A 22,045-nucleotide genomic window follows, 5' to 3' on the forward strand; every position below is an offset into this window, starting at 1 on the left:
ACCCATTTTGTTTATGTATATATAGATGTATATCTTCAACGAGTTTTCTTCCTCGCTGCTCTCCAGAATCCGATTAGTAGTTCCACTCGTTTCCCCTTACTCTCCAGCTGCCATTCCAATTACCCTCTTCTGTTGCACCAGGACAAGCATCCAAGATGGCACCAGCACTCAAACTCGCACTGGCAATGTTACCCGCCCTCTCTATGGCGGCCCCAGCTCCAGCGCTCTCGGGTCGCGAAGGTGGTGGTGCGGACATTGTGGGAGGAACCTTAGCCACGTCGGGCGAATTTCCCTATATCGTCAGTCTCTCACAAAGCGGCTCGCACTTCTGCGGTGGCGTCTTGGTGAACTCCAAGACGGTCATCACGGCCGGTCATTGCTCAGTGGACACCTCAGCATCAAGTGTCAAAGTGCGCGCTGGAACGCTCGTAAGCTAAATTACCAAGCCTCTTTTCGCAACAACTAGCTAATAATCATCATCGTGTAGACATGGGCTTCTGGCGGTACTCAAGTCAGCGTATCATCTATCATTGTCAACCCAGACTATACAACAAACAGCGACGGAGTACCAGATAACGATGTATCGGTATGGCATCTAAGCACCGCCATTCCGACAAGCAGCACCATCGGCTACGCGACTCTACCCGCTCAAGGTGAAGATCCAGCAACCGGGTCCACGCTGACAGTCGCAGGCTGGTATGTCCCCTTCCCCCTTCCCTTCATGTCAGCAATTCAAAGCTCGCTCTCTCGCTAGCTCGCAAGCATATTTAACTACATACCTATCTAGGTAGCTGATTGACTAACTCGTGATGCTACAATAGGGGAACCACAAGCGAGAGTGCCAGCTCACTCCCAGCAGCGCTACGGAAAGTTGACGTGCCCGTTATCTCCCGCGCCTCTTGCCAGTCCGAATACGGCACTGCGGACGTCACGACCAACATGTTCTGCGCTGGTCTGGCGGCGGGTGGGAAGGATTCGTGCTCGGGGGATTCCGGTGGACCTATTATTGACTCGACGGGTGTTTTGGTGGGGCTTGTGAGTTGGGGCCAGGGGTGTGCGGAGGCGGGATATGCTGGGGTTTATAATAGATTGGGGAACTATGTTGATTTCGTTAACGATAATTTGGCTTAGTGGGTGCTGGGAGGGGTGGAGGTGGGAGAGTGTGTGGTGAGGGGAATTGTGTGGGGGGGCGGGGTTGTTCTCGGTGGCAGGGGTTGATATTCGGAAGTATATGATGATATATTCTGAGGGTATTCAAGAGGACTATTTAACGAGGTAGTAGATATATAAGTAAATGGTATATAAGGTGTAAAAATGAGTTTAAAGTATTACTTAATAGACTTCGTAAGGCGTATACAGAAATACGCTCGTCCTTTATTATCATATGACACTCAAAGATTAATAGCAAAGCTTATGAATTAAGTTAGATGTAAAGATATACAAACAAAAGCGTAAAGACTGATAATGCATACAATAGAACTAGTCAACATTTGAAATAGGTATTAAGTTGGGAGATGGCTACGCAGTTATATAGTTTGGGTGGTCACGTTATATGTCACGCGATATAAGTTGGTACGAAGCGAACCTCTGTATATATCTTCGTCTAGGTGTCCTCTACACTTAGACTCCTAATGCAATCATTTATGATCATAGGATGCATTTCTTGCCTCCGCTTCTGCCGCACGTCTAGCAGCGATCTCCTCGAGGATGCGACACGCCTCACAAGGGTGAGGAAAATGCCTGAAGTGCAATACGTAATGAGGACAATTCGAGGGCCACAAGTTGCCTTCGAATCGTAGTCGGCATTCTATGACGGACTCTGGGTGAAACTCCTGATCCCCACAAGAGAATATATTGCGGTATTCCATACACATGTTGGGTGGTGCTTGATGAAGTATGTTTTGATCGGGATTCGTGTTTTGAGGTGTGCGAGTTGAATATTGTTGTGAGATATTGTTGCTTTGAGATACGAGGTTGATTTGATGATGATGAGGAAAGGAAAGGAAAGGAACGAGCAACTGGTTCGAAGACGTAGATTTTATAGTAAAGTCCAGTTGCTAGACCATTCATAGACTTGTGATGTTCATAGATTCACAATCTAGGATAGCTCAACAATCACCTCGACCAGCGGGCATTCAGCATCATCAAGCGCAGACAATCATACAGAAAAAGCCTCCAATAACCCTTGCCGATGCCAGGTCATGCCCATACACAGTATTCAAGTGAAACTCCTCGCGCATCATTCCAACAATCATAGCCAGTATAAGCATACCATGTACATCCATCCCTCATTCACGTCAACTCCATTATCCAATAACGCCAGCACCCAAACAACTCAACCAGGCCGTTTCATAGTCGGTGGACGGAAAGCTTGCCGATTCTTACTCGACCAGCCATCCATTTTCCTGTTGATTCCGTATGTCTTCTTGGATGTTCCGACCTCGGAAACGGTGGTACTATGAAATGTTGTCGCAGCACGGATGAGGGGTAGCAGTGGAGGATTCGAAGTCAAGCCCGGTGGCTTTTCAGCGACGACATCTTCTTCTAGCAATGGTGGTTTTGGTTTTTGCGGTGGGCTTGAGAGAAAGACGTAATCATTTCGCTTCTGCTGTAGAGGAAGTTTCTGGTATGGCCGGTGACCTGCTGAAGGACCAATGCGGCGATTGGCGAGAGAAGGGTCGATTCCAATTACATCCTGTTGAGCGGGGTTTGGACGAGGTCGACTGAAACTGCTGGGCATAACTTGGGCATAAGGATTGGTCTTTATCTCATTTGAGAGCGTCACCCGTAAACTTGGAAGAGGGGGTTCTTCCGCGGGTTCCGGCTTTCCTAGAAACCCAAATAAAGTGCCTTGCCCTACAAGAGCCTTTGCCTTCTTCTTCACAGCCGGATTTTGTGGAGGTTGTCTCCTCGAGACAGTCTCCTTCTCTATTGTTGCAGCAGCAGTTTTGACAGACTGCTCTTGCAGGACTTGGAGATTTGCCCTGACATTAACAAATTCAGTCTTCCCTGGAATGGTAGTGCTTGTAAAGCTTGACGCTCGATCCATTGTGGTTATATAGGACGGTTTCCAACTGCATTCATATCTTTCCTCAGGATTACTAACCGAGCGGTCAAGCTCTATCTTTCGACGCTTGGGAGGCTGCTGCCCTATCATATGTGTTCGATTTCCTGTCGTATGCTCATTTCTCCACCTTGACTCTACATTGTCGCTATCCTCCTCGCCATCTACCGGGAAGAGATCGTCTTCTGAACTTCGAAGAAAGGATCTCGATTCTGAAATGGATGCAGGGGATGGACACGATCGTCTGAGTATCTGCGAAACGGATTGAACCGTCGATGAACCTAGAGCAGGGCCTCTCATATCGATAAGCGGAGCTATTCCAGGCGGAGCCAGAAAAGGTGACAATATTGTTTGCTCTCCTTGCGAATTTTTGAGTGGATAACTCATATATAGCAATGCCTTGGCCCTGGTCATAGCAACGTATAATAGTCGTCGCTCCTCATTTGTATCTTCTGCTCGAGAATGAGGTATGGAGCCTTGGTAGGTAGCTGGGATAAACACCACTGGCCACTCGAGTCCTTTCGCCGCATGGATAGTTGATATTGTGACTTGAGCAGTTGGCACGCCTTCATCATCTTCCGCCCTAGCTTCTGATGATGCAAGTGCCACGTTGGCAAGGAACCTGGACAGATGATCCTCATCTTCCTCTTGCATCAATCCATCAATCTCGGGTAGGGTCTCGTCTTCATAGCCACACGAGAGGAGATCCTGAAAATCATTTGCTTGTGTTATGAGTTCTTGCACGTTGTCCCAACGGGCTTTATGGGCATCCCCTTGGCGCTCTTCTAACCACTGTTCATAGTTCGTCTTCTCCAGTACGAAGTTGATAAGCTTGACCGTGGAGATTCGTTCCTCGGCAGGAGCCGATAGTTTCTTCCTCGCAGTGAGAACCATATCGACCAATTTTGTAAGCCCGTGCTCCGTCACTTTCTGGATTTTCGTAGTTGGCTTTCGTGTGTCCTTTACTATTCCCAGAATCAAGGCCCAAAGTGTGATTTTGGCCTGGTCCGCTTCCTCCAGCAATGATTTGATCGTAGCATCGCCAATTCTTCTTGAAGGGGTATTAATAATTCGAGCTAGTGCATCATTGCTATCTGGCTGGTTGATAACCCTTAAATAGTCCAGAATTGTCTTGATCTCAAGTCTGTCATAAAATCGAAGTCCACCAACCATTCGATACGCTATACCTGCTCTTCCCAAGGCGGTCTCAATGAGACGGGAGAGAGAGGCCGACCGCAAAAGAATGGCAATGTCGTTCGAATCCATTAGACCACCAGTCATTCCCATGCACCTCTGAATCTCCGTTACAATCCATTCGGCCTCTTTATAAGCTCCCGCAAGCCGTCTTAGTACGGGTCTAGTTCCAACCATATGCGTTGCTGTAAGTGATTTAGCCACCCGGGAATCGTCCTGCTGAATGATGCTCAACGCCATATGCAAGATAGCGCCTGACGACCGATAATTCTCCTCTAGAGCAATCGTAACTGTATCCGGATATTGACGCAGCATCCGCCTGTAGTTCTTGATCTCGGCAGCTCGAAACCCATATATACTCTGATCCGGATCTCCCACGATGGTGATTCGTTTCCTCTCTGCAGCAAATAACCGCATGAGATCAAATTGAACAATATTCGTATCTTGGAACTCGTCAATCAGCACTGCCTCCACATTTGACACGCAAGACGGGTGGTTTCGAAGCAGATCCACACATCGGAGAAGCAGGTCGTCGTAATCCAAGAGGTTCGATCTCTGCAACGCAGCCTCATACTCCGCACAACAAAGCTCAAACTCCTGCGCATCCACAGTCTTCGCGCCAGACTTGTTCTCCTCGTGCTCCTTCTCAGCCCTCGCTTTCGTCCCACTAATCCGAGACCTCGCAACCTTGGGATCGATGTTGAGATGATGCCTCTTGCAAATCCTCTTTATAATCGCCAATGAATCCGCCGTATCCGCAATGCCAAAGTCCTTTTTAATCCCAATCAGATGTCCGTATCGCGCCAAGTAGCGCCGCGCAATGCTATGGAACGTGCCCAGTATAAGTTTCGACTCTAATCCGTTCCCAAGTAGCTTGCCAATCCGTTCCTTCATCTCACGCGCTGCCTTGACCGTAAAGGTCGCGACGATTATGTTCCATGGCTGCAGACCTTGAGCTAGGAGCCAGGCTGTGCGAGAGGTGAGGGTATGTGTTTTTCCGCTTCCTGGACCAGCTAGGATAGCGAGGGTGTCAGCGAAGGAGGATACGGCGGCTTGTTGGGAGGGGTTGAGGTTAGAGAGGAGGCCATCGGGGTTCATTGTTTTGGAACGCGTCTAGAGGCGATTTTGCGGGGTTTAAGCGCGTCAAAAGTGCCTTTACCTAGGTAGATTGATTAGAGAGGGAATTGAGGCCATTCAGAAGACATTGAGACCCATGGCAGGTTGCAGGCTTTATTTGGGCGATGATATGCCTTGATCTCGCGACGCGTTTGGATCGCCAAGGAGACGCGCGTGTCACGTGTTAGACTCTCGCTTTTCCCTTCGCTTTGATTTTTCCCTTATTATCTCTCTTGCTTAGGTTTCATGTTCGCTTTTTTACACTTTGACTGCATTTCTAGTGTCTCACGGATCACAAGTTTGCTATATAGCCATGAATTCCATAAGTATTTTTCTTTAAAAGCAGAATCCCAAGTCAGTCTCTTAATACAACTTGCAGCCCGCTGCTTCCATCGATTCGTGTCGCATGTAACCATCCTTTTCAATCATAAGCGCCAAATAAGCGTCCTCCATAACATAGCATAGTAAGTTGTACGCGCAAACTCCATGGCCCTTGAAGCAAAAAGGAAACAAGGAAAACATCTTTAAAACCCCTCTCCTACCAACTCAAACTGGTCTTTCTCCTTTTGGTTTGGACGTGACCGGTCAATTGGAGGCTGACCCTCCCGTCTCCTGAGGGTAAATAGAATATATGCACCACCACTACTCTTCGTCTTCTCCGTGGAGTCTTCCGCGGTATACAAGCCATCGTAGCGGATGCCCGCACTCGGTGTGCCTTCCCAGTGGCCTCCTGCCGTTCGTAAAACCCGAATTGGTAGCTCAGTTACAATTGAACGTAACAATGCCCTTGTGTTGGCGTTTTTGATATCTGCCTTGCTGTTGGCTTCGAAGGATCCGGGACTAGAGTATTTGATAACATATCCGTGGTCCTTATCGATTTCCGAATACATACCGGAAACCACGACGGAATAACATCCGTCATCAATGGTACCTGAGATGCCAGCGAGCGGAGCCCCTGATACTGTCATTAGTAACGTGTAATTGCAAGTCATATCGATCAGATAAAGCTTACCGTGAGCACCATCCCTACAAGCTGCTACCTGCCGGGGCCAAACACTGCCAATTTCTAATTGGTTATGTCCAAAAACTCGGAAGTCTTTCTTGAACTCCGGGTCAATCAAGTAGGTCTTCTTCTGCTTTATTCGGACCCATATCCCACGCATGATTCCAGTGTCACCAAATATCGGATGATTCGGGTCGGCCTTTCGAGTAGGAGCAAGCGTAACTTCGCCTGGCATTCTGCTAGTACCAGCTTTCTTCTGGCGTTTCTTAGGTGGGCCTGATGCTGCTGGCTCGGGATCGATTGTCACGGGCTCGGCAACGAAGTTGGCCATCAACGCTGCGGCGATCAGTTGGTACTCAGCCGGAAGCTGGATCGTTGGGCTCTGCATTGTTTCCAAGGCGCTCTTAACGTCGTGAAAGAACCTTGAGCTAAAATCTGTTAGTTTCTGCGGAACTCCTTTAAAAGATCATAGCCTACTTGGTTCTGGAATTGATGTTTTGATAAACACCATACAACCACAGGTTGAAGTCATCCATCTTTGCTTCTGTTATTGCGTCCAGAGCGTTCGGAACTCCTTTCGAATATCGCTTGTATCTAATCATTACCAATTTGATCGATTTGTAAAGTTCAACCGATAGTTTTTCGTCGAAGACTGGCTCGCCGTTTCGTTCAATGGTTGGACCAACAAGCTGCATGATCGCCTCATCAAGGTCAAAATCTTGCGCTGGACTTGCAGGGTCTGATATGGTCATCTCCATTCCATCTCCAACGGGAATAGGATCCTGTGCAATAGCACCAGAGCTAGACATTGTGACAACAGTCATGGTATACGACTCCGCAATTGAATCTACAGAACAATGTAAGTCATAGAATGCGAATCAGGCGAGAAGATCAAAATGAAGCACCAGGAGGGGAAAGTAAAGAACCAGAAGAGACATGCAAGTGCCTCACCTTATCCCAGAAACCCACCCAACTCGAATCTCTCCTCGCGTAGTGAGTTCCACCCGCAAGATTCAGAGAAACGCAAAAAATCCCAGAAAGCTGTAGCGAATAGAAATCTCTTTCGCAAAGTGAATTGCCACTTCGCTCTGTTGCCTAGAAATGCGGCCTCTTATATAAAAGTGGTCGTAAAAGCGAAAAGATTTCCAAAAGCAGATAAAGTAATTTGCAGCTGAAAAAGCAAGGAGTTATTCTTTGCGTTAAGCGGATATGCTTATATTATACGAATCTCGTGAGAGGGCAGGGAGGGCAGGTTGAAATAGAGAAAGAAAGAAAGAAAGAAAGAAAGAAAGGTGGAACTTACCTTACGTGTTTTGCTTGCGCTTTGAGTTAGAGTGAGAAGAGAATTTTCCTGGATGCGAGATGGATGGAGCGGTGTTGGACTTTGGATTTGCAATTGAGATAGATGACTTGGTGTGCACGCATGCATCGACGCGTGAATTTAAATTGAAGAGGTGTAAATAAATGCAAGCAAGTGTCGTGACAAGGAGATCGCTATCGCTATCTTGAGTGGTTGGAAAAGAAAGCAAGTTATCGCTTATTACTCTAGTACCGTGGCGTACAGGAGGCGTGGTTAGAAGGAGCGACGCGACCAGGGTCCCCTACGAGCCAATGGCGATTTGGATGCGATGATAGATTGAATTGATGGTATTTATTAGTAAGGTGAAGTGAAGTGAAGTGGAGCGGAAAAGGGTGATGTTTCAAGTAGGTTGGAGGAAACGTAGAAGCGAATAGAAACACTTAGTCCGGTCCTCTGAATCTTCAATCTTTATGTAGATAGATGAAGCTTCACAAGCTGTTAACTTGGCAAGACGGAGTTCGAGATGTACATGGTGACGTGGACTTGCAAATAGTCAAGTCGAGGTGTGGCTAAAGGAGGAAGTAAAGCAAGCGCAATTACTTGGAAGTCTTGCAAGTAGCTACGCTCTTAAAACAGCCCACAAACTCAACTAGAATTCCTCAAGCTTTACAAGTTTAGGAACACGCATATAGCAGCCGTAAACTGCGAATCACAGATAGATAGATGAAAGATCCCCTCACGCAATAAAGCACGGGAAAGGTGCTTGTATGATGCTGTACGTAGACAGATAGATAGATTGCTGTTTGTTATATAGAGAGAGAGTAGCAGATACTTTTCTAACTCTGATAGATTATCCGAGTTCAGTGGTTCCTAGTAACCAAGATGTGACGAAAACTAGAAAAGTGAGATCCGAGGGTAATACTTATCAGACGAAGAGATAAAACAGTATACTCTTTTATAGCTTAAAGAGATTAGCTTTGATTCAAGCCTTAGTAGGCCCTCTAGATCGTTATAACAGCAGGTAATATGGAGCAAAAAGTGACCCAGTTTCAGACATTTGCAAAAGGCGAATACGAGTACGAGTACAGCAGCCATCGCAACCATAACCCACTCCGAAGATTCCGGTTGAAAGGAAATTGCCCGGGCCATGCGATCATAATGCTGCACCAAAAATAAAGAGCAAAAAACTATAAACTATAAACTAAACATCCTTTCAATCAACGCCACGCAACGATTATGAAGATTCCACGTGTCGTGTTATATCTATCTGAAGGTATTCTAGATATACAAATCAATCCCTCCCACGCACGCTATGAAATGTCAAGTAATCGCAATCGCAAGTAAACTGCATTTTCCCCCTCGACTCTATTACACTCCATTCGATTCTATACTTTTCACAATGCCATCCGTCGCAATGCTATTTATGCATCCATCCATCAGACGACGATATCTATAGATATTAAGAAAACTTTCGCACCATCTATCTGCGGTTAAAGTTCAGGTATCTCGACTACAATGTTCAATTAGCCTTGGTTGGAGAATAAAGGGCGAGGAAGGACTTACACCCAAAAACAACAAGATCAAATTACTCCCGACAAACGCCAAGAAAATCCCCAGATCTCTCCAGCGGTTATCAAAGTTCAAGTCCAGGCCCGTATAAAACTGGTCGCCAATCTTATACGCGCAATACTCACATGCCTGTGTCGCATTATCGATGATATACCCGGCCCCACCATCTCTAAAGAAGGGCTTCATGTAATCGCCGCAGTTTTGATCGGATGGCGAAGAGAAGTGGTTGCGCTCGCCGGATGTGCAAATGACGGGACGGTCGTGGAGTTCCGTGACGACCATACCGCCAATGAGGCGCGTGAAGGGATCGAGTTCGTATAGCCATGCGCGCCAGAATTTGGGGATTTGCGCTTTCGGGATCGTGACGCCGCAGAAGAGTGCGAATGTGATGATTATGAAGGGGTTCAGGAGGGCCGAGATGAAGGGCGAGGGAGTAATAGCAGCGACCATTTGGCCGAGGGTGACGGAAAAGAGCTCGGTGATGAGGATCATGAGAAATTGGTAGCCCGCGCGAGAGGAGGCGTGCTGGAAGCCAGGCATGTAGTAGAGCGGCAGGAAAAATCCGACGGCGCAGAGGATTGAATAAGGCATTTCGGCTACGACGAGGGAAGAGGCGAATGCGAATTGGCCGTACATTTTGGAGGAAGCTTCGCGGTAGAAGATCATGCGAGAGATGGCGTATTTGGGCTCGACCTGGGCAAGGATTAGGGCCGGGAGGACGGTGACTTGGAAGATGACGAAGACTCTGAATTGCAGGGAGGATCGAGAGTCATCTAGGTGGAGGTAGGCAAGGCCAGTGATGATGGAAATGATAACGTGGTTGAAGAGTCGTGTGAAACCGTAGTTGGGAGATCTCCAGAATGACAAGTTGGTACGCTTCTGGACAGTCTTTAATTGGTGCAGAAGCGGTGTGGCGAATTCTTTTTCGTCAACTTTCGCATGGCTGCCCACTTCCTCGAGTCTTTTGGCCTTCATCTGCGAAATACGATCCTTGATGTTCGCCAATTCCGGTGACTCGGCGAATATCTCACCCCAGTCTCGATCACCAACTCTGGCAGCCTGTCCTGCTCCTATTGCGTCAAGCATGTACTCGGCTGGGTTGGCATCGTGCGGGCAGTGGGCTCCATGTCTGCTAAGATAGTCCAATAAGACAACAGCATCTTTTCCGATATCGCCAAAGTAAACAGTTTGCCCACCCTTCTGGAGCAAGAGCAGTCGGTCGAAGTTCTCGAACAAGGCAGCGTTGGGTTGATGGATGGTACAAAGGATAGCTTGTCCGGCATTTGCGAGCTTCTTCAGGAATCGTACGATGTTGAAAGCTGATTGGGAATCAAGACCAGACGTAGGCTCATCCAAGAAAAGCAGAAGCTCAGGCTTGGCCGCAAGTTCAACACCGATAGTGACACGCTTCCGTTGCTCGACAGCCAGTCCCGATTCCGGATCTCCGATAATAGCATCAGCCATATCTTCCATCTCCAGCAGACTAAGAACCTCTTCGACATAGGCGTATTTTTCAGCTTGAGGAACCTCAATAGGTTGACGGAGATCGGCTGAGAATCGAAGTGCTTCACGGACGGTCTGGGTGGGCTCGTGGACGTCGAGTTGCTCGGCATAGGATGTTCCACGCTGGAAGGAGGTTCCTGGCTTGATACCATCAACTAGAACGTCACCGGAAATGACTCCAATATTCTTCCTGGAGGCCAACACATCTAGCAATGTGGTCTTTCCTGCACCACTCGCTCCCATAAGTGCGGTAAGCTCGCCTGGCTGAACGTATCCGTAAATGTTATTAAGCAAGCGCAGTTGTCCAGCTGGAGTGGGGACATCGTAGTTCAAACCTTCCCAAGTAAGGATAGCCTTCGAGTTAATATTAAGCTCAGAACCCTCCGCCTCGTTCTTGGAAGACCTGCGAGCATCCCGCCTAGCAACAAGAGCAGCGTTGAGCTCTTCGCGCTCTTTATTTGGTTTTTGGAAAACCTTGGCTGTATTTCCACCGGCACCGAAAGTTATCCATTCTCCCAACATGGCATTGGAAAAGAGGAAGCCCACAATTAGAACCAAGATGATTCCCCAGTTTCGCCACAACTCACTTGGGGGATAAGCGAATCCTTGTGTAATGTATGCGGATCCGGAGACTGTGTTTGTTCCAGATACACTGCCAGGTAGAGTACATACCTGGTGGGAGATGTTGTTGTATCCAGGTCCTGAAGGAACTAATGATTCGCTGGTGCACGTCAAGTCAATTCGACTGAATTCGTTCTCCATGAGTGCCGCGAAGCCCAATCCTAAAGCGTTGATCCAGTAGATCCACCTCAACCAGACCTTCTCTGACTGGTACTGAATCAGATATCCAGACGTGATAACGAAGAAGGTAATGATTGTAGCGGCGAATTTAATGGCGTAGTCGAAATCCGGGCACACGCAACCGACCGTTCTGAAGAAGAGCGTCATGGCCAAATAGCCGCTGACAATCACGAGGTAGAAGGTAAAAAATGCCCCAGCATCACGGACCAAACCGCACATAAAGTAGACGATAACCGAGAAGACGAAGATCTGAATAGCGGAGAAGGCCACGTCGACCAATATCTGTGCTATCCAGAGAGCTGAGGGCCGATGGAAAGTGTAGGCTTTGTGTTTATTGACAATGGGACGGCCAATCATAGTACTTGCGAGTTCCGAGAAAGCTTGGAAGGCGTTGAACAACAGACTGATGAACAAAAGGCCGCCACGGGTAAAGGCTCCCGCTGATGTTTTCGGAAGATTCAACCAGACAGTACCAAGTACTATGGCAACGACAATGCTCGTAATCCAGCTAACAACCAACGAGAACTTGTCCTGCCACTTGATCAAATACTGTCTCTGCATAAGAGTCCAGACCTGAAGGAAGAAAGGAATACTGTAAACAGATTTCTTCGAGGCACCTCTACGCTTACTATCATGAACAGCAACCTGGAAATCTTCCTGCCTCTGCTTGTCCTCAGCAAGGGTTTTTCGGTACTGAACCATCTCGTCGTCAAGCAGCTTGGCGTATTTCGAGTCGTTGAACGCCTTGGCAAGAGTTTCAGGACTGTGAGGAGCGTTCTCCGATGTTCGACCATCGGCATACTCGCGCTCGAACTCGTCGGTGCAACCGGTGAGGAAATCAGGGGACGTTTGACGCGGTTTCTCTTTGAATCCGAGACCTTCGAAGTAGCTTCTTGCTTCCTTGGCCGGGCCAAAGTAAACTTCTCGTCCATCATCGATGACCAAGACTTTGTCGAATTGCTTGTAGATGTTCTCACTGGCTTGGTACAATGAAACGAAAGTGGTTGTCTTGTAGATGTTGGTCATGACACGGAGAGACTTGGCGTAATCTAGTGCGGTTGAGGCATCCAAACCACGAGTTGAGTTATCCCAAGCACAAACTGTTGCAGATGTAACCATCATCTCTGCGATGGAGACACGCTTTCGCTCTCCTCCACTAACACCTCGGACGAATTGGTTACCTACGATTGTGTTCCTCGTATGCTCAATATTGAACATTCGAAGAAAAGTAGTAATGACCTTGTCTTTGAAGGCTGCCTTGGAGAGGCCGTCTGGTCGTTTTCCTGGGGTCTTGGTATCCAGTGCAAAGCCCAGAGTCTGCCCAACAGTAAGAGTAGGGTGATGAACGTCATCTTCTTGGTTATAAACAGCTTCACCACGGTACTGCTTCGCAAAAGTCTTTGCATCGAAAGGACCGTATAAAACCTCGCCGTCCACGCCGGTGTATCCAAAACGCTGGTTCGCGATCACCTTGAGGAAGGTTGTGCAGCCAGATCCAGGCCGTCCAAGTACCAACACCATTTCTCCCGGCGTTACAACACCTCGGAAATCATCCAAGATCTTGACATCCCGCCCCTTCTTCCCAATACCAAATATATTCATGCCGGTCTCAATAACGTTGAAGAAGCTGACAAAAGCATCGGGAAATGTCTTTACAAAGTTCGTAACCCCTCCAGCTCCAGTCACGGTGAGGCCATCCCAGATGACACCAATATGCTTGGACCGAATTCCAGCATCCCTCTCGGCATTCTGATTGCCTCGAAGGGTGCCCTCGAGATCGAATTGCTCTCCTTCGGAGTTGGACTCTGAAGTAGCTACCTTCTCCACATCGCCACTGCCCTTTGTCTTGGAAGCTTGCGATTGTCTCGAATGGGTTCTCGAAAGGTGTCGACTTGTCTGACTTATGCCTGTCAGCTCCCTCTGCAGGGTTGCGAATTCGGCCTCGGCGCTCTTGACATCGACACCGCTTTCTGTACGCGTGAAGCCATTGGGATTGTTGTGTCGCGCATTTTCTCTCTGTACTTCTGGGTCTGCGACTGTGTCTGCCGATGTTCGAGCGGTTGTGTAGGCTGATGCAGGCGCATTGGGAGACTCCACAAGTGCTCTGGGAGCTTCCCCGTGGTAGGTTTCCTTCTCGGACATTGTTCAGGTTGGTGACGTCGCAGATATGTCGGTAGCGATGCGGTCCTGGCTCAAGAGCCTCTGGAGAAGTGTGTGCTTGCTTGTCTTTGAAGAGGCGGACAAAAGAAAGAAAGAAGAAGTTTATTACAATGAACAATGAGAGAAAGTGAATCTTCGCAACGAGAAGGGAAAAGAACCTAGGTATATCTACTGTGAATGCACTAGAAGGTTTGTCAACAACTTTCTCTAGCGCACGGACACACCCATGCTGCTTATTAGATGGTTTTGGGCTCCGTAGCTGGGGGACGACCTCCTGCCTCCTTCCGGATTTAACACTTTACCGTATTGTGCCTAGAGGACTATGAGATTCCAGATTACAAGATTGTAGATCCTGTGCGATCCCGTACATCCTAGTCACTTTCTGGCCCTTTCACTGGTCCGCAAGACGGGTAGTGGGGTAGGTGGACCCGTTTTCACCTTGGAATGGCCAGCCCAGCTTTCTTCCTTTAATCACCATTTGTCCTGTAAATGGCCCGAATCGGAATAGTAGACTTGCTTACTTGTCATGCAAATCTTACATTTTCTTTCTCTTCAGTCATGCCGGAGTACTCTACTCAAACCTCGAGAGCTGATTGGCTTTTCTATACCAGGAGCGGGGTGGAGTAAGCCCGATACTCTGTATCCCCTGTATGTCCGTGCGTGGAATCCCGAGTTCTTGGACTTTCTTATGTAGTATTCCACCGTTAACTCCGTCCTCCGTTGCCTAGGTACCGTAGGAACGATGAGCCATAATGTATCACTAAGAGTTACAGTACGTCTTACTTTCGTATCAATTCAATGCTGAAATGGTAATACCTGTCCGATGTAGTAGGTCTTGGCGGGCGCGGATCGATTGATCCGTACTAGGTTGCGGCTTAGAAATCCACAAAATCCTCCCCGCTCACGGCGGTGGAACTGGAACAGACAAAGTAGTCCCTATCAGCCTCTCCGGGAAAAGTACACGTTTGATACCGGAAATAAGGTAAATACAATCCTCAAAATACCTACCGAGTGAGACTGCCCAGCTGAAGGCCATGATAAGATGCTTATAATAAAATTACCAAGTAATCCTAATCTTCTCCTCCTTCAGAGAAGAGAGCTGAAGTATATTTAAAGCTGAGCCCCGGTAAAACGGCCCCTCTTTTACTCCGCATGCCAGGATGGCTTGAGCCCAAGTGTATATCTGCACGTGAAACCTGCCTGTCATCAAAATTTCAAAACTCAAATACAGAGTGTATTTTGCTTGGGTAGAACTGCCGTCATCCGTACTGGTCGAATAGCTATTCAATAATATATATATACTTGGAACCTGGTCTGGCAAGACTACTACTATCAACTTATCCTTATTACTTCTATCTGAGGTTTCGTCTAGATAGAACAGTACAGCCGTGTTGTGCCTCTCAAACGTACCTAGGTAGCACTCTCACTACAAATCCACAGAGGAAGAAGTCTGATTCTTCTGAGAAAGCAGCAACGTACGTTGGATCCTGGTATTGTCTGCAACGCGGTGCAAATTCCCCAAGATTCTACACATCACTCTGCAGCCTACGATGACAAGTTGTAATTCGTTCGAAGCGCGATTGTGGCAATAGTATCAGAGTCTACGTCGCTCCGGGTGTCAATGCAGAGGAAGTGTATAGAGAAAATGGAATACCGATACTATAGGTACCTTAGGTAGTGCTCTTTCTGCATGGCTGCGTTCCGACTACCGTAGAAAGCAAGCCGGCCAAAGCGGTCACCGTAATGTTATTCGCTCTCGCTCTGCTCTCTTCTTTCAAGCAAATTGTTCGAAATAACCTCACCATTTTCCTCGTTACTGCCTTAACTCAGACTCAAGACAAGGGCAATATCTGCTCCTGACTATTTTGCTTCTTTGTACAGCTAGAGCGTCTTATGCGTATTCTGGGCACCGCATCCAGCGATGATGACCGCGGCGCTCTTCCTTTGCTTCTGCAAGATCGTAGAAGCAGCCGCAATCAACTCTTATCATCGCTCCATGTGAAGCAAATAAGGTGCTCGTCACTGGATCCTTAAATTACGCGACCAGCGACCAGCAACCTCAAGTTTGAAAGTCTGTTTAAAGCGGACTTCAATGGCGGAGAGATCGGATGATTCGTCTTCATACCATAGGATCCTACAACTGGTAAACACCTCGAGTAGGGGTATCAAAGATGTCAGTTTTAGGTGAGAAACATACCTAGGTAGGCATGTAACCATTCTACAGGCAGATTACCAGTCTCCAAAGACGCTAAAGCTAGGAGCCGAGGGACGGCCATTCTATTGCAAATCTGCAATTGCTGCAATTGTTACTACGCCGTACAGATGCCCGGCTTTCTTTCTAGCAAGCCGAGGAACCTTCCATGGGTGGGTGGTGCATGTAACTACTCACCCCTAGACTTTTCAATGTTTAAATAGAAATTATGCTCCACGGCGGGGCGGCCTCCCACCTTTGTGACTCTAGGCTCTGCTCAGCTTTATTATTTTCTTTTCTGTTTTGCCTCAAAGTCAATCGCTCTACAGTTGGCTTTACTTCCATATCTATCAGCCAAGATGGTTTCTATTCAGGATTCAAGTCCGTCCTTCTTCGAAAATGCGCAAAACATACCCGTGGACGCAATCTTCCAAGTCCAGAAAGATTTCCTCGCGGATTCCGATCCCAAGAAAGTCAACCTTGGCCCAGGCGCCTATCGGGATGAAAATGGAAAGCCATGGATTCTCCCCTCTGTCCAAATGGCGACGACCCTTGTGGCAAATTGTGGACATGAGTATCTTCCGATTGCCGGATCGCAAGTCTTGCGTGAAGAGGCCGTGAAATTGGTGTTCAATGGAACGAAACTATATAGTGAGGGCAGGGTGAGATTTGTCCGTCCCGAGCTCAGTCATATACTAATATGAGATCAGATTGCATCATGCCAGGCACTTTCTGGAACCGGCGCGCTATACTTGGCAGGAAGTGTATTGAGAAAAGTCGATCCAACTCCAAAGGCTGTCTATATCACGAATCCTACCTGGTCAAATCACGACCTGCTCTTCAGTTCCCTGGGCTTTGATGTCAAATACTTGCCATATTATAAGGATAAAACCTTTGATTTTGAGGGCTATATGAGCGGACTAGTAACAGCACCTGCGGGTTCTATCATCATACTCCATTCTTGCGCTCACAACCCCACGGGATGTGATCCTTCCAAAGATGAATGGAAAAAGATTGCGTCGGTAATCCAGGAGCGACATTTGTTCCCAATTTTCGATTCAGCCTATCTAGGTTTCAATTCAGGTTCAGTCAATGAGGATGCCTGGGCAATCAAGTATTTTGTTGATGAGCTGGGACTAGAGGCTTCAATATGTCTTTCATTTGCCAAAAGCATGGGACTCTACGGTATGCTATCACTCCTCCCGACTAATGTGATGGAGCTGTGATTATTGATACCAGTCCAGGAGAACGAACCGGTCTAGTAACATTTGTAACCAAATCCCCCTCCCAGGTCCAGACAATGAACTCAATCCTCGAAAATGGTCAACGAGCCACCGTCTCGACCCCTCCAAGATATGGAGCTGAAATCGCCGCAGCCGTACTAAGCACGCCTGAGATCTTAGAACAATGGGGCAAAGACCTTATCACAATGTCCTCTCGCATCAGATCTATGCGAGAAAAGCTTTACGAAGAGTTGGTGCGTCTAGAGACACCAGGGGATTGGTCACATATTATCAAACAAACTGGCATGTTTGGCTTCACGGGCATCAGTCCTGCTCAGATCAACCACCTCCGAGGTACGATATCCTTGTCGCTCTTTCTGTCCAATTAATTAACAGTTGTTCTTTAGCCAAACATCACATTTACATGGCCGATACCTCCAGAATTTCCATTGCGGGTTTGAACGACAGCAACTTTGAGTACGTTGCCGCCGCTATCAACGACGCTGCCAGGAATATTTATTAGATAATAATTTAATTGTTCATTTCCTCAAGAGCCTCATTCTCACATCGTATATGGTGTTACATATTCCAATCATTAGCTCCGGCCAGGCGTTGCCGCCTCGGTGGAGCTCCACACAGACCGGGCAAATTCCACTTTTCAGCCGCCAAGGATGTTTGCGCCCACCTCCCACTTTCACTGAGCACCATCTCGAGTAACGCAATCGAGCTCCACCTCCACACCCGGACCTGAGCCACCGATTATATGTCGGCCACGAAGGTGGTTTGCCGTAGCCCCTCCACTACTTCCTCAGAACGATTGGTTTCCTAGCTCAAATGATATTGTGTATAGCCGGCATCTTCTTTACCTGCCGTCTTAAAAGTTGTTGACCCCGCGGTTGTGAAGCAGTTTGATGAACTCGTTGGATTTGTTAATACTTACAACTCTGTCAGATCTTTTATCTTTGCCTATCCTATACATCGAACATCATGGGCTCAATTAGCAACCCCACGGCGGGGATTAGAATTTCAATTGATCGAGGAGGAACTTTCACAGATGTATGTATATACCGAACAAATTTAGAACCAATGCTGACTTTCATGAAGTGTGTAGCATCTGTGCCGGGGCAAGATGATATTCTAATAAAGCTACTATCGGTTGACCCGAACAACTATCCAGATGCACCGGTCGAAGCGATCAGAAGAGTTCTGGAAAAGGCGACGGGAAAGTCATATCCTAAAGGGCAGAAAATATCACTGAGAGGAGTTGGTATGTTCAACCTCCGGTGATTCGATATACTCTAACACATCTGTAGAATCAATCAAGATGGGTACAACAGTTGCTACGAATGCTCTTCTGGAAAGGAAAGGAGAGCCAACCGTTTTGGCCGTGACAAAGGGTTTAAAGGTACTTTACAAAATTATTCTGAAAGGGAACACACTTGAGGCTGATTTGGGAATAGGATTTACTGCATATTGGTAACCAGTCAAGACCAAAACTTTTTGATATGGCCATCAATAAACCGGATGTGCTTTATTCCAAGGTTATTGAGGTTTCTGAGCGTGTCACGCTGGAAGCTTGGACCGAGAGCAAAGTTCCAGAAGCTATAGACCTATCTCAAGATACCCAATTGGTGAAAGGAATCACAGGAGAGGTAGTCAGGGTACTGGAACCCTTAGGTAGCTCCAACCAGCCTTCCATACTCAGCAGGAACTGATGCGAACAGATATCAATGCCACAAGACAGTCGTTACAAGAAGCCTACGACGAAGGATTCCGCTCCATCGCCGTATGCTTGATGCACAGTTACACCTACCGAGACCACGAATTAGCAATTGGCAAGCTCGCAGAACAAATAGGCTTCACGCACGTCTCCCTCAGCGCCGAACTTGCACCCGTCATCAAAATTGTACCCCGCGGCCACTCCTCCACAGCAGACGCCTACCTAACCCCCGAAATTCAACGCTACATTGCCGGTTTCGAATCCGGCTTCGAAGACCTACGTGCAAGTGGCTGCCGCTGTGAATTCATGCAAAGCGATGGCGGGCTTGTCGAGTTCACGTCTCTCTCTGGGCTGAGAGCTATCCTTTCCGGCCCAGCAGGCGGCGTTGTGGGATATGCGCGTACATCTTCAGATCCTATTGCTAATACGCCTGTTATTGGTTTCGATATGGGCGGTACTAGCACGGACGTGTCGCGTTTTGCTGGAGAGTTGGAACAGATCTTTGATAGTACGACAGCTGGTGTTACGATTCAGAGTCCGCAGTTGGATATCAATACTGTTGCTGCGGGTGGAGGGAGTATTTTGAAATGGCAGAGTGGGATGTTCAAAGTTGGCCCGGAGAGTGCGAGTGCGCATCCTGGACCGGCTTGTTATCGAAAGGGGGGACCTCTGACGGTTACGGATGCGAATCTGGTACTGGGGAGATTAAGACCGGAGTATTTTCCGAAGATCTTTGGGAAGAATGAGGATTTGCCGCTTGATGCTGAGGCGAGTCGGAAACTGTTTGAGGAGCTTACGGCTGAGATTAATAAAGAGATTGAGGTTAAACTGAGTTTGGAAGAAGTTGCGGCTGGGTAAGAAACCTAATGGTTATAAGGGAAGAATATGCTAACTTTGGTCAGATTCCTGGATGTTGCGAATGAGTCTATGTGCAGGCCTATCCGTACTTTAACAGAAGCAAAAGGATACGATGCCGGGCTTCACAACTTGGCATCTTTCGGTGGTGCAGGGGGTCAACACGCCTGCGATATCTCCAAAGCTCTGGGAATATCCCGTGTACTCATTCACAAGTACTCTTCGGTCCTGTCAGCGTATGGGATGGCCCTCGCCGATGTTGTCCACGAGGAACGAAGTCCGTCAGCCTTGATATACACCGAAAAAGACCGGCCGCTATTTGCTGCAGAACTAGACAAATTACAAACCAAGACGGTAGAGGCCTTGCTGGAGCAACGGGTCCCGAAAGACCGTATAACTTCTGAAAGACATCTCAACATGAGATTTCACGGAAGCGATACTCCATTAATGATACAGGAAACCGCTGATTCGGACTTCATCACATCATTCAAAAACGTACATCAAGCACAATTCGGCTTCCTACCAGTCGGCCGCGATATAATCATCGACGACTACCGAGTCCGCTCAATTGGCCACAGCATGTTGGACCTCCCTACCCCCTGGTCCATCGAACTCGCCTCCTTCAAAAGCTGGTCCCACCCTACCACCAAGACAAACGCACCCGTCTACTTCGAATCAGCCTGGCACCAAACCCCCATCCACGACCTCTCAACCCTTTCACCAGGCCTACGCATCCCCGGCCCAGCCCTAATAATCGACTCTTCGCAAACCCTCGTCGTGCCTCCTGAAGCAACAGCCAGCATCCTATCTAGCATGGTTATCTTAGACATTTCTTCCTCTGCCAAGAAGGAGATCTCGTCGAAGACGGTAGATCCTATTCAGTTGAGTATTTTTGGACATAGGTTTATGGGCGTGGCAGAGCAGATGGGAAGGGCGTTGCAGAAGACGAGCGTTAGTACTAATATCAAGGAACGTTTGGATTTTTCGTGTACGGTGTTTTCGCCCGAGGGGGGGTTGGTGGCTAATGCACCGCATGTGCCTGCTATGGTATGTTGAGATGCCGGTAAAGTCAGTATTGAGCTAATGATTGGTGAAGATTGGAAGTATGGCTTTTGCGGTGAAGTGGCAGATGGACTATTGGGGTGATAATTTGAGGCCGGGTGATGTTATTCTGTCGAACTCGCCTGGTAAGAATCCAAGATCGTTAAGATTACGTCTGGCTAATGGAAAAATTAGTCTGTGGGGGGACGCATCTTCCTGATCTTACTGTCATCACGCCTATATTTGACACGGAAGGCAAGGATATCATATTCTGGACTGCTTCCCGTGGTCATCATGCCGATGTAAGTCTTCACTCTGGCATTCCAACGTCCGAATATTTCGCTGATTTGCTACAGATTGGTGGAACTCTACCAGGCTCCATGCCACCTAATTCGAAAGAGCTTTGGGAAGAGGGAGCAGTCATCAAAGCTTTCAAGGTCATAGAAGGCGGCGAGTTCAAAGAAAAAGAACTGATCGATCTCCTAATGGCACCAGCTCAATCTCCTGGTTGTCAAGGTACCCGCTGCCTACGAGATAATATATCTGATATCAAAGCACAAGCTGCTGCGAACCACCGTGGGAGTCAGCTGATTCATTCTCTGATTGGGGATTATGGACTCGAGATTGTGCAATTCTACAGCAAGTCCCTCCCGACCCCTTAGCGCACATGCAGAAGTACTTACACCTCCTAGTGGAAGAAATCCAATCCGCGGCCGAACACGCCGTCCGCGACATGCTCAAAACGATCCACACAACCACGCACGGCGCCCCCCTCCACGCAACCGATTACATGGACGACGGGACGCGCATCCAACTAAAAGTAACCATCGACCCCTCGAGCGGCGGTGCCGTCTTCGACTTCACAGGCACCGGGCCAGAAGCATTCGGGAACTGGAACGCCCCGATCGCCATAACCAACTCGGCGATAATCTTCTCCCTGCGCTGTCTAGTCAACACAGACATCCCCCTAAACCAAGGCGCCATCCGCCCCATCACGACCATCATCCCGCCCAACTCCCTCCTACACCCGAGTCCGGAAGCGGCAGTATGCGCAGGCAACGTGCTAACGAGCCAGCGCATCGTAGACGTGGTGTTCCGGGCCTTCGGCGCGTGTGCTGCCAGTCAGGGCTGTATGAACAACCTGACGTTCGGCACGGACGACGCGGAGAACGGGTGGGGGTACTACGAGACGATCTGCGGGGGCAGTGGGGCGGGGCCGTCGTGGCGGGGCACCGGGGGCGTGCATACCAATATGACGAATACGCGGATCACGGATCCGGAGATCCTAGAGCGGCGGTATCCCGT

General features: G+C 48.2%; 6 protein-coding genes across 6 annotated transcripts; 4 read left to right on the forward strand and 2 right to left on the reverse strand.

Annotated features, from left to right (window-relative positions):
• Positions 1–155: 155 nt before the first annotated feature.
• Positions 156–1,131, forward strand: TRYP (Trypsin; the record flags this gene model as incomplete). Its single annotated transcript, XM_031147409.1, has 3 exons — positions 156–428; positions 488–696; positions 822–1,131. The coding sequence occupies 3 exons, from the start codon at positions 156–158 to the stop codon at positions 1,129–1,131; spliced, it is 792 nt and encodes a 263-aa protein (XP_031007468.1).
• Positions 1,132–2,335: 1,204 nt separating this feature from the next.
• Positions 2,336–5,356, reverse strand: srs2 (ATP-dependent DNA helicase; the record flags this gene model as incomplete). Its single annotated transcript, XM_031147410.1, has 1 exon — positions 2,336–5,356. One exon carries the CDS (start codon positions 5,354–5,356, stop codon positions 2,336–2,338), a length of 3,021 nt encoding a protein of 1,006 aa, XP_031007475.1.
• A 3,801-nt stretch (positions 5,357–9,157) lies between these two features.
• On the reverse strand, positions 9,158–13,692 carry abcG14 (ABC transporter G family member; the record flags this gene model as incomplete). Its single annotated transcript, XM_031147411.1, has 2 exons — positions 9,158–9,187; positions 9,241–13,692. 2 exons carry the CDS (start codon positions 13,690–13,692, stop codon positions 9,158–9,160), a joined length of 4,482 nt encoding a protein of 1,493 aa, XP_031007474.1.
• A 2,568-nt stretch (positions 13,693–16,260) lies between these two features.
• On the forward strand, positions 16,261–17,647 carry aat2 (Aspartate aminotransferase, cytoplasmic; the record flags this gene model as incomplete). The annotated part of the gene is made up of 4 exons (XM_031147412.1): positions 16,261–16,563; positions 16,612–17,086; positions 17,146–17,478; positions 17,532–17,647. The coding sequence occupies 4 exons, from the start codon at positions 16,261–16,263 to the stop codon at positions 17,645–17,647; spliced, it is 1,227 nt and encodes a 408-aa protein (XP_031007473.1).
• Positions 17,648–18,111: 464 nt separating this feature from the next.
• LHYA1_G002437 (Uncharacterized protein) lies at positions 18,112–21,402 on the forward strand (the record flags this gene model as incomplete). The annotated part of the gene is made up of 9 exons (XM_031147413.1): positions 18,112–18,180; positions 18,229–18,391; positions 18,438–18,529; positions 18,585–18,801; positions 18,849–19,698; positions 19,747–20,746; positions 20,796–20,886; positions 20,936–21,042; positions 21,097–21,402. 9 exons carry the CDS (start codon positions 18,112–18,114, stop codon positions 21,400–21,402), a joined length of 2,895 nt encoding a protein of 964 aa, XP_031007472.1.
• A 5-nt stretch (positions 21,403–21,407) lies between these two features.
• LHYA1_G002438 (Uncharacterized protein) lies at positions 21,408–22,034 on the forward strand (the record flags this gene model as incomplete). Its single annotated transcript, XM_031147414.1, has 1 exon — positions 21,408–22,034. A coding segment is annotated over one exon (627 nt), but the record flags the coding sequence as incomplete, so codon positions are not given.
• Positions 22,035–22,045: the final 11 nt, after the last annotated feature.

Source organism: Lachnellula hyalina (assembly GCF_007821495.1).
Source record: "Lachnellula hyalina strain CBS 185.66 chromosome Unknown contig00027, whole genome shotgun sequence".
Classification (NCBI taxonomy): domain Eukaryota; kingdom Fungi; phylum Ascomycota; class Leotiomycetes; order Helotiales; family Lachnaceae; genus Lachnellula; species Lachnellula hyalina.